The 12054-nt window shown below is 50.7% G+C and overlaps 1 protein-coding gene across 2 annotated transcripts in view; it reads right to left on the bottom strand.

The window, feature by feature from the left end:
* Positions 1-12054, bottom strand: part of PLXNA2 (plexin A2) — a 151891-nt gene that overhangs the window by 78720 nt on the left and 61117 nt on the right. For both annotated transcript variants that reach the window (XM_062013331.1, XM_062013332.1), the window contains exon 4: positions 10989-11123. In XM_062013331.1, coding sequence (XP_061869315.1) covers positions 10989-11123 — 135 coding nt within the window. The remainder of the gene's footprint in view (positions 1-10988; positions 11124-12054) is intronic.

The raw sequence follows: 12054 nt of genomic DNA, 5'->3' as shown, positions 1-12054 counted from the left end.
CACAGAACTGAAATGGATTTATTCCAGCCTTTGCTACAAGGCTGAAGCCTGGGAAGCCAAATCCCTCTCTCCCAGGGTTTCATTAGCTGGGAATGGCCTTCTAACGAGATTTACACAATCTAGCCTGGAGCCTACACATTTTACTCTGCACCCAAAGACAATAACAACAGGGAGCTAAGGAGATGCCTTCTTTTTCTCTGGTCACCCATAATTCAAGACTGTTACAGTGCTGCCATCAATGTGATTACACAGAGCACGAAAATGAAATCCAGTGCTGCCCTTCTGTAGCATTAAACTCTCCCATTTCCACTGACCCACGCCAGGAAAATTTACAGTTATGGGGCCACATTCAGCCCATTAGGAAAGGAGAGGAAATTGCCAGCTGGGGTCTAAATGACAGTCCCACCTCTCCTTCCACTGTCTGGGAGCCCAGCTGGGGCAGCAGCACCGTTCCCAGCAGTGCTGCTGTCCCCCATCCCTGCAGACACCACAAAGGGGACCAGGGGGCTGTCTCAGGGGATTTCTCTGCATGTGGGGTGGTAGCAGGTGGAACTGTGGTCCCCACTGCCCTCCTGTAAGGACAGGGAGAGCCCCAAGCCAGCCATCCTCTCATGTACTTTGATGGATCAAGGTGCTTTTTGGGATGGGATGCAGTTTTTCTGAACAGCACATCCTCTGCTGCAGCAAACCCACATCTACACAAAGCCTGAACCCAGACCCCGACACACGCTGCTGCCTCACAGGGATGCTGCTGCCTCACAGGGATGCTGCTCCCACGAGCTCCACACTTCCTCCAGCACCCTGCTTGCAGGGACTGAGCTGGGTCCCAGGCCACCAGCCTGGACCATGCACACTGAAACCAAAGACCTAAAAGGACACAACTCCAGCCTGCCTCTGAGTAACTCCTGGAGATGGCACATTCCTCCCCTCAGTCACAGCCTCTCCAATAACACAGCTCTAGTGTGGTCAGCTCTTTCTGGATGGAAGGGTTTTAAGCTAACCCTTTTTGTGGGCAGGACTGCTTGCTCACACAAAGGCCCAGCCACACAAGGAGTTATGTTTTAACACCCATCCTTCCCCCTCATTCCTCCCCAAATTAAGAACACACAATCCACCTTATCACCGTGTTCTTATGGAGATATTAATAGCACCCTAGACACTGACAGTTGCCTGCCTGTGAGTCACTTACAGCGATGGGAAAAAGCCTGCAACAGCCATGGCTTGTTAGGAGACAGTGAAAACACCATTCACACACCCTAGTGCTGAACACCCTAACGACAGCACATTAGGTGGGAGACACTCACGCCTGTGCCACGTCCAGTGCAGCTGAGCCTAGCAGGGGCTGCAGCCTTTGCCCAGGCAAGCAGCGAGAGAAGCAGCTGTCAGTCAGCCAGGCAGGCAGGATGCCACATTCTACCTAAAATGTCAGTTGATTTGGGCCATCTTGGTTTTGATTTCTACCATGGTTGTGCTCTGGAGCCCAAAGCACTGACCAGGATCGTTACACATGTCACTAATGGAGGAAAAGGCAGGTCCTCGCCTCCAACAGCCTTCTGGGTCATTGTGACCTCGGACTGAGGCAGCAGGGAGCTCACCACCACATCCATCCATCCATCCATCCCTCCCTCCATCCATCCATCCATCCATCCACCCATCCATCCATCCCTCCCTCCCTCCATCCATCCATCCATCCACCCATCCATCCATCCCTCCCTCCCTCCCTCCATCCATCCATCCACCCATCCATCCCTCCATCCATCCCTCCATCCCAGCTGCTGAGAGACCCTCAGTGCCTGGGTCTTCTTTCTGGGCCCCTGGACTACTCAAATCTTCTCATTTCTCCACTACTGGTATTGGATTCCAACTGGGTCTTTTAATTCAATTATTTGAAAGCATCTATGATGTCTTGACAACTTAATTTGGTCTCCTCCAGGTCTTTCAATACCACGTGTGGGGGAGCAGCAGGCACGGTCCTGCCCACGTGATGCAAGTCGCTCCAGCTCTCTGAGCACTCAACTCCATTTCTATTTGAAAGGAAACATGAATACTAATTAAACAGCCATAAGGGCACAGAGCAGATAAATATGTGTTGCAAGAGAAACTGGAGAGACACACTCTGAAGTGGAGCCAGGGAGGGGAGGAGGCAATGTGTCATTGTTTTTGGTGGCACAACTTCAGAATAGCACTCATCACTTAAACTACTCCTGTAACCAACCAAACCCAGTGTCACACGAGCATGCTGGACCTCCTTTACTGCCTTAAACCCATCCTCCTCCTCCACTGCGACGTCCAGGGCTGCCCTGACCTCGGTAACACACGTCTGAAGCAGTATTTTGCTGCATCTGGAGGCTGGGTACAGCAGTTATTTACGTGCCAGCTTCCAGCACGCTCCAGAACGCCTGTGCCAACTCCTCTGCAACTGAGCAGCCCTCTGGGCTGCAGTCAGCAGACTGGGAGGATAACCATCATGTGAAGCATCATCTTTTCCTGCCACCTCTTAGACTAAAAAAGAACCCAACACCTCTGATTTTGTCTACCAAAGGAAAGCAAGCAGTCATGGTAGCAAGGGTGGATTACAGAGAGCAGCCCTGCCTCTCTGCCCAGCCCTTTGCAAGCCCTGCCTGGGTTAGTTTTAGGCACAGAACACTCTGCCCCAGACAAGGAGCAGCTGAAATGTACTTGGGAAGGACAGAGACATGGAGATGCTCAATATAAAACAGGCACTTCAAGACACAAACTCCCACTTGAGCTTCAATTTTTGACATCAGAACCAACAGTTTGTCCCTGTCAGAGTTCAAGGAGGTTTGGAGGGAAAAGTTTCCAGTCTGGGAAGGAGAAAAACCTCTTTAATATTCACAGGTGTAGTCTGGCAGGAACGGTGCACACAAAAGCTCATCTGAAACTGGAGGGACTGCTGTGACAGATCAGGCCTTTGCTCAGCCAGGCCTGGGAACATGCACCAGCCACTTCCAGCTGCAGGGCTGAGCCAGGAACACGCTCCTCAAGCTCCCAAGCACCTCACTCACTGCAGCCTCCCCCTCCAAGGAGCCTCCCTCCTCTTAACAGGCCCCTGGGGACTTACTACTGAAGGTCAAACACTTTCAAAGGGATCTTGTGCACCGAAATCACCCATTTGTGAGGATTGTTTTGGTCTCTGGGTACATTTCCAAGGGTCCACACAACCAACTGCAGCTGGGAAGGTGATGCTCGTGTTGCTGCAGACCTTGTAAAATATTTGTCACTGCAAACCATGACCAAAGCCTTCTCTTCCTGTATTCCCTTCACTGTGACTACAGAGCACCAAACTGGACAGTGATGAAACGAAGAATGGTCCTTTGCTAAAAAGAGAGCAAAAAGAGAGAAGGAAACCCACACTCTCCCCATGCAAGGAGCACTTACAATTACAATGATTTCTTTTACACCCTCACCCAGCCCTCTCCAGCTCTGACCAGCACCGTGTTCCTCGCTCTGGCCCCCAGCACAGAGCCCTGGGCTGAGGCTGGGCTGCAGCCCCGCAGCACTGACACAGGCTGGAGTGTTTAGTCTGCTGGGCACATTCCTGCATGCTGCTAAAATAAATAGAAGATTATTACTGGAGCTCCTTTTCCTCACCAGCAGCAGCCAGACATGCCAGAGCTATCAAGTGGCTCTCCAGGACGGCTCAGGGACAGGGCTGGAGGGACCCTCGGGGCTGGAGGGGTTTCAGGAGCTGGGCTGGGTTTGGTGCTCTGGGTTTCCATGTGGGATGCTGAGCTTGCCTGCTCTCCAGGAACATCGCAGGAAAACTCCTGCCCTTTCCTCCATACCCACCCTCTGGCACACTCTGGACACTCTCAGCATCTTTGCTGCAGCAGTTTTAACAGGGGAAATGTTTTGCTGAGGAAAGAGGAGGGAAAACAAAGAGCAAAACCTCCAGTTGTTTCTCTGCTTAGCAATCAGCCTCAACTTTTACATTTAGTCCCAGCTAAATATCACTGCAGCCAGTTCCCCTGGGGCACATCCATCATTTTCAACCTATCTGGAGCATGCTGGAGCTGCTTTCCAGAACATTTCTGAGCTTTTCAGATAATTTGGTGGAAATTTGGTTGTAAAGCTGAACCTTTAAAGCTGTGCCAGTGGGACTGTGCCAGTGGGACTGGCCCAGGGCTCTGCTGGCTGAGCACGTTCAGAGGTTTGGGCTGGGACTCAGACTTGCATTGTTTTAGCCCTGCTCATTTCAAAATTATCAGAGGAATCTGTGGCTATAGCTGTATTTCCCTCAGCAGACCTGAAATGAAACAACAACACACTGAAAGCCAAAACCCAGCCCACTTGATTTTGCAGAACTTTTCAGAACCTTGAGGACAAAACCAGAAATGGCAAAGGGCGCCCAGAGGTTAAGGCTCAGCATGGATCTGAACTCTTTTAACTCCTGCCCCTCTGAGCCACAGAATTCAGTCTGAAGCCTATACTGAGGTTCTAGGGAGAGCCAGGAGCCAAGCCTGGAGAGGAGACTGCTGCAGGGGGCTCTCAGCTGCCCCACATCACACTCAGCCACCAGAAAAAGTTCCCACATTGTCCTGAGCCTCCCAGGCTTTGAGGTACAACACAAAGCCTGTGGCCAAGGGCAGCATTGCATGAGACAACTTGCCCTCCTTCCTTGCAGAGTCTTTGGGCCTGAGCTCACAGGGAGAAGATCCAGCAGGGCAAGAGCCTGCACACCAGCTCTATTACATCCTGCAAACTCCATCATCATGAAGTGATACTCCACACCGTCTCCCGTTTTCCATTTCACCCTTCACTGGATCATTTTATGCATCTATTCCCATTGCTAATTCAAACTAATTAAAGTATAAAATAGAATAATTTGTGCAATTTCAGAGCTCCCCTCACCATATTGTGAGTTATGTTTCCTTTTGCCAGTGCCCAGTGTGAACAATTCCCCTCCTCACCGGCTGAACAGCCGCCGAACTCATTTGCTGAGAAGACAAACTATTACAGCAGCGTACAAAGGGGGAAGAAACAAGTTTTAAAAGCTCTAGTAGAGAGAAAGAGGAATCTGTGGCTTGCTTTTGAATTTCATACCTGAGCACTGTGACATTTCATACTGCTGCTTCAGTTTTGTCTCTCAGGAACAGAGCTCTCCCTCGCTCTCTCATTGCTCCTACTAAGGACAGGAGACCTGTCTGTCTGTCCAAACATACAAACCCACAGCTCTGCAGCACTCCCTGCACTGCTCAAACTCAGCCATGAACACCAGCATCATCCACAGAGACGCATCAGAAGATGGGAGTAGGAGCTACTGAGGACGTCAGCTGCCCCCTCACAAGCAGCCGGTGCCCTGTGTGCACAGGAGCTGCAGCTCTGCCTACGTGCACATAAGGGAAATGCTGGAAATACTTGAGGCTCTGGTTGCTTGCCTGAAAATTAAACAATAGGTCTGTGGAAGAGGAGGAATTGGAAAGGGAAGCCAATGCTGAGGCAAAGGCATGGGAACCCTGTGGCTGTGAGTGGCAGGGGAAAAAACAGACTAATACAAAGCAAAACCAAAGCAAAACAAACAAACCCTGAAAGCAAACCAAGCAAGCACTTGAAAGGAACAACTGTGACAGGGAGGGTCGTAGCACAGCTCCCAGACAAGCCCTGCAGGGGCTGAGCCCTGACCTGTGTGGGGTGGCCGGGGCAGCAGCTCACGGGAGCCTGGGTTTGGCCACCTCTGGTGCCATTCAGATGAGCCATTTTCCCTGTCCCAGTGCTTCAAACTTTGCTAAGATTATGTCCAGCTAACCGGCTGTTCAACTAGCAGATAATGTAGTTAAAAATTTAATCAGTTCATTTTTTCCTTCCTGATGACTCCAGACCCTTTCATCCACATCTCTTGCATTTTTTATTGTGTTTTCTCAGTTCTTCTCAGGACACCATCACTATTTACTGCCTCGCTGCTCCAGAACTGATGGACTTCCTTGTTTTTCTCAGCCCCCACTCCAATTCCAACCTAAATCATCCAGACAGCCCCTGCCTGCCTCCCTCCCATCCCAGTCAGCATCCAGAAAGTTTAGTCCAAAGCAAAACAGTTTTCACAGGACACAAACATCTTTGGGTTACAGTACAGAGTCATGCAACAAATTACCCTCAAGAAAGGCTGTGAGCCCTGGGGCTGTAAGGGCTGAGAGAGGCTCTTATCAAGGGTGGATGTCCTAAGGATGGGGCCAGCCTTTGCTCTGTGGTGGCCAGTGCCAGGACAAGAAGTAATGGGCACAAGGTACCAGGTGACATCAACAGGGTATAAAAATGTCGCAGCAGCCACGAGATACCGCTCAGGTGCTCCAGTGGGAGCCCACTTCAAAACAACAGAACATCAGCCTGCACCCCCTGAACCCTCCCTGCCTCCCCCTAAGGCAATGTTAGCCTGCACTGGGCATGGAGGGGCTCAGCATCACCCCCACAGGCCGGCTGACCACAGAGGCTTTGGAAACCTCTAGAAGAGCAAAGGATCCCTTGGTACATCTTGAGCTACAGAGGTCCAGGGCTCTCTGAGCTCTGCTGTGCTAATTGATGTTATCTGCATTTCACTGGGTGATTATGTGTTATCATTTCTACCACGGGAATGGTGAGTTTCCCAGTCCTGGAGCAGGATGCTGCCCTGCTACACACCATATAAAAGCAGAATGAAATCATCCCCCTGGGGCAGAATTAACCACCAAAGTAACTACGGGTGAGCTGAGGGCAGCAGCGTCCCTGAGCCAGTGAAATGTGCAGGGATTTTGCAGGATGCTTATGGAAGATGAGTTCTGCATTTGCATCGTCCTGGCCACGTATCTCATTAGGAAGGTGCTGCTTCACCCATCAGGGAGCAGACCTGCACCTGACCTCTGCGCCTCATCAAAGGGTTTGACGTGATTAGCACAAACAAGTGATAGATCATTAGCTGAAAAAGAAGTGTTGGGAAAAGAAAGGAGGAAAAACATGTCTTGGTGGAGTGTGTGTGCACGTGGGGAAGAGGCAATGAGAGGAGGGGGAGAGCCTGCCCCAAGGTCTGGCTCCTCTGCACATGCAGCATCCCGCACCCACCTCTGCCTCCTGCACCCTCTGCCGTCAGGGCTTACAGGGACCTGCTGGGCCATGTTCCTCTTCGTGAGCACAGGGATATTCCTTCCAACAGGCCCTGCAGTGTTTTGATCATGCTGTTTTAAATTCTGTGTTTATAGCCCTTGATTAGGTGGTGAAATCTCCTGGAGCCAGCACTCCTTGCCCTGGTGCCTGCCCCGGGCTGATTGAGCCTCCGCTCACTCCTGCATCCAAAATAACAACATTTGTTCTTCTATCAAGAGCTGAAAAAAACCCCCTCTTTGGCCCCAATTCTGCTGATGCTTATGTAATCTCTGTGCTGAAGCATGCCCACCATCTCTCACAGGGTTAGCTCTCGGCTGCTGAAGGTGTACGTGGGAGCCAAGTCAGACCTGCCGCGTGTGAAACCGTGGCTGCGACAGTTTGAACCGGCGCAGGGAGCACATACAGGGAGCAAAACGGGGCTGCAGGCTTGGAGCCATGAATTGCTCTCCTCATACAGAAATGCACAGAGCTGTCATACACTGAAAACCCCTCCTGTCTTCCTGAGGCACAGACAACTGATGCTTCTGGCCTGAGCTACAAAGCCACTTCCCACTGCCACCAGCACCCTCCTGCACGGCTCAGCTCCTCCCAAAGCAACAAACCAGAGAAACGTTCTTGCATGTGCAGGGGTTGTTGGTGTGGGCTCCACAACAAACTCATTCAATGGGAAGATGTTCAACCTGGGGGCTTTTGGTGGCCCCAGGACAGTCGCTGTGCCCTTAACCCCTCGCCTGCTGCTCCACTGCCGGGCGCTCGCAGCCCTGGGTGCACCCTCAGGTCTCGGTCTCAGCAGAGGTCAGTGAAGCAGCAGATGAGCCTGTCACAGCAACACCACCAATTCCACTGCAGTATTTTATTTGCTGGGGTTTTTTTTCATTAAACTGTTAATTGAATTTATCTGCCCATGGAAAGACAAGCAGGAGCTCACGCTGGGCACCGGCTGAGCAGACCCACGGTGCACAACCCGTTGCCACGGCTCTGCCAGTCCCTCCCCTCCACCTCAGCAGCGCCCAGGGCTGTCCAAGCCTTGCTCAGCTTGTGGGCACAGTGTTTGCTGCCCAGAGCAACGCTGAGAGATGAATTTCTGCTTTAAATAGTCAGGGTCAGGCTCGTTTCTCTCTTGCTGCAAGAGCTATTTGAAACCAGGTGCAGTGGGAAAAGAGCCTGTAAAAGCTCCTAATACACACTCTTAGATCATGTGGTTACAGAACTCAGAATAAGTGGCTGGAAGCAAAGCTGGAAGCAAAGTTTCTTTATCCTTCTCTCCCCCAGACTGGGCTGTGCAACTGTTGCTTCGGTGCTTTGTGGGAGTGAAATCAAATGTCAAATATTCTGCTTTAGAAGAAGTTGGCAACGAAACATGAAAGGCTGAGGGAGAGCTCAGAAAGACTGCAGATAAATTGGAGCGAGGCACAGACAGAGCTGGGACAGGAGCCAGGGGAGCAGGGAAGGACTGTGCCTACAACCACAACTCCAGATTTCAGGATGAAGCAACTACGTTCCCTAATGCATTTCAGCATAAAGCTGATCCTAGCTGCTGTGAGCACAGAAGGAAGATGGGCTTCACACCAAAATGTTACATCTCCTCTTTGTTGGGAAGCATCCACACATCACAGTTTGTTGTGCATAATCGCAGCCCAACACAGAGCATCGTGTCTCGTCGCTGCTCCGTCCCCAGCAGCACGGCCCTGAGAGCTGAAGACGTTTCTTAGCTGGATTCCACAAAAAAAACCCCACCTTGCTTTTTGGAAGATGTGTTTTGACACAAGCATGTATCCTGTCTCTTTCTCAGCAGATATCTGAAATCCCAGGCTCTGGACAAGCCTCCCCCAGTACATTAACATGCAGCAGAGCAACGTGAAGAGCAGCTGTTCTCTGTGTCATTTTACTGTGGCAGAATTTCATTCTGTTCCACATTTCAAGACTTCAGAAGACATTTCTTACTGTATATTCTCAGTATTTCTGAAGGCACTTCCCACCACTTGCAGCCTCAACCCTCTGAAGCTCGTGGACCTCTCTCCTCCTCTTGGTACTGACCCCTTTTCAATCATCAGCCTCCTTTATATAGCACTCAGGAGAAAAACACATTTATTCTCCCCTCCACTATGCTGAAGTATCACATTGCCAGGATTAGGGCAATGGGGGTCACAGGAGCTGACAGAATCCATATGGAATGGCATGCTGGGACTTCTGGACCCAAAGCACACATCCCTACAAGGGCAAAAGGCAACTCCTGCAGCGAGTCCTGCGAGGGATGAGGGACGGCGTCCCCCTGCTCCTGGAGCCTCCCCACGGTGGGTGCTCAGTCAGGGCCCTGCCTGCAAGTGGAATTCACATTCCAGGAATGTTCTGTTATTTGTTAATTCTCTTCACATCTTTTTTTGTTTCACAATTAAGCAAATTAGCACTTTGATGAATATTAAGATGCTCTCGCCTCATAAAAGATGCGTTGGAGGCATTCCCACTGGATCTTCCTCCTAAGGAAAACAGTTCCTAAAATGTCTGAGACACACATTGGATCATTTCTTCCCTGGCATGAGCATGAGGAGCACATGGCTCCCGGAGAAAATGACCACAACATTAACATCTGAATAAAATCATTTGATCTCTCAGTCTGCACAGATCCTCGTTATTGCCTCTAACACAAGCCCCAGCTGGAGTGGGATCCTAAATTTGTGGCCATTCATGGCAGGTTCTACCACTGAGCTGCTGTAACAACCATGGAATGTCTCCTTTAACCAGAGATTCATTCTGTTCCATCTTTTAGCAGGGAGACTTGGTACTCTTCTGAAGTATTTACTCCCTGGCTGTAAATAACTTTACAATCAAGAGAAGTATTTGCTAGGGTTTTTTGTTTGTTTTGCTATGGGTTAGCAAAACACTCTTGCTGGCTCTGGGAGGAGCTGGAAGCTCCCTCCTGCAAGGTGAGCTCTTACAGTAGCTGCTCACTCTCTACCTCCATCAGGAGATCTTCAAGCACTTCACACCAACACCTCTCTGTAGCATCCCTCTCAGAGCAGGTGGGAGGGAGGACTGACACTTGTTTACCAGCATTTGTGGAAAGCTGTTTGTGACCAGAGGGTTAACTCAACACAGAACAATTTAATAGCATCCAGCCATCTTCAGATGCAAGCCTTCTCCTGCCTCCACCACCCATAAGGCACGAGCTCTATTAATCTGAATTACACAGTCCTGAGTAATAGCAAATAAAATGTTCTGAGGCTGTCAACCCAGAAGTCTGGCTTAATGGTGAGGACTTCATGTGTTTTCTTGTCTCACAGCAGAACAGAAGCTCCCAGACTGTTTACCTTATGCTGGCTCCCCAAACAACAGACTCCTGCAGACCATTAGCCATAAATTCCCACCATAATCATTTCTGTGGCCCGGGGTGGGCAGCAGCAGAACAAGGGATGCATGCAGAGCACGTACCCACACCTCACTGGCACCTCTGTGCACGAGTGTCACTCACTCACTACCACTTCAAATACACTGCTAACCCAACAATTAAATACAGGCATCCCAGAGGCTGCTCAGACAAAGCTCTGCAAACCCCCAGGCAGGCAGCCTTGCTGCAGGGAGGGAATCTGCAACACTTGTGGCTCAGGATCTCATTATCCAGGCAGGGATGGTTCAGAGCCCCAAAACACATGTCCTCTGCAAGCAGCTCAGCTCAACTTCCAAAACCAGTGGACAAGAGTAAGTGAGCACAACTCTCCTCCCTGTGCACGGATGACAATCTCTGGTTAGATAAGAACAAGCTTCTGCTGGTGCTCCAGCAACCCACCCTGATCTCAGAACCACGGAGCTCAACACATAACCTCAGCTCCATGTGCTCCAACAACACATTCCTTCTGGAAGGAGGCCACAGCCACAGAGGCACAGCAGCAGAGCCTTACCTGTCGCTCTGACATGACGTACAGGTACTTGTGGTCGATGGAGAAGGCCATGTCTCGAAGCACTGGGCTCCCATCTTTGAAAACTGTCACCATTTCGTACTGAATTCCGCCATGGGGAGGTCCATCTGCTCGGATCTGGAAGAAGCACAAGCACATTACAGGTGATTCCAGGGCAGCCAAACTCCCGTTTGTTTTGGAGGTGGGGGGCTGAGGAGAGGGGGATAACATAGAGAATGGAATCTCTCAAAACCTCAGCTTGCAACCTGGAGACAGAAGAAAGAGGCAGCAAGCAACATGTGGGCACAGCGGTTACAGCAAAGGCTCCTTCTGCACTGAGGCTGGTGCCCCCATCCATGGGGAATAATGAGAAAATTCTGTGGTCACAAGGGGAGCACAAAGACTGCCAAGCTGCTGTGGCTGACCACAGGTAACAAAGACTGTAAACTGTTTAGAGTCTTGCTAAAACAAGCCTGAAGGAAGACCACAAGGTCGCCCAGGCAGCACAACCAGGCCAAGGCACAGTAGAGATTTTTTTCTTCTCTGGATGCATAAAGAATGAGACACTGGCAATCTCCATCACCTCTTGCTGCCTCAGCTGCCTCCTGCAACATCAACTCTGTATAAAATTTTGGAGGTGCTGCTGCCATCCCATTGCTTTCAAACTTGCAGGATTCAACACGGTGAAACCAGCCCAGCCTGCACTGCTGAGCAAGCAGAGGGATAATGTGGCAGCCACATGGCCTGCTTGGTGTAATGAGCTCCCAGTACCCATCCACCCCACTCCCTGCTCCTGCAGGAAAACCTGCCCAAGCTGTGACAAACCCCATCCTTGCCAGGAGCTGCTGCTGCTGAGGACACGCCATCTCTTCCCAAACTTAATAATTTATGGCCTTGGGGGCTGTGCAAGGGGAAGGGAGGAGGATAAACAAACAATTTACATAGCCTTTCCTACCAGGATTTGCACATTTGAAAGGCCATTTGATTGCAACACGGTGTCTACATAGCTGAGAACACTGTCAGCCAGCAGGCAAGGAGACAGAGCAGCCAAGGGCTCACTGGGGCTGCT

Source organism: Colius striatus, chromosome 22, assembly GCF_028858725.1.
Source record: "Colius striatus isolate bColStr4 chromosome 22, bColStr4.1.hap1, whole genome shotgun sequence".
NCBI classification, from domain to species: domain Eukaryota; kingdom Metazoa; phylum Chordata; class Aves; order Coliiformes; family Coliidae; genus Colius; species Colius striatus.
Note: the sequence above shows the minus strand (reverse complement) of the source record. Positions and strands in the feature narration are given on the sequence as shown.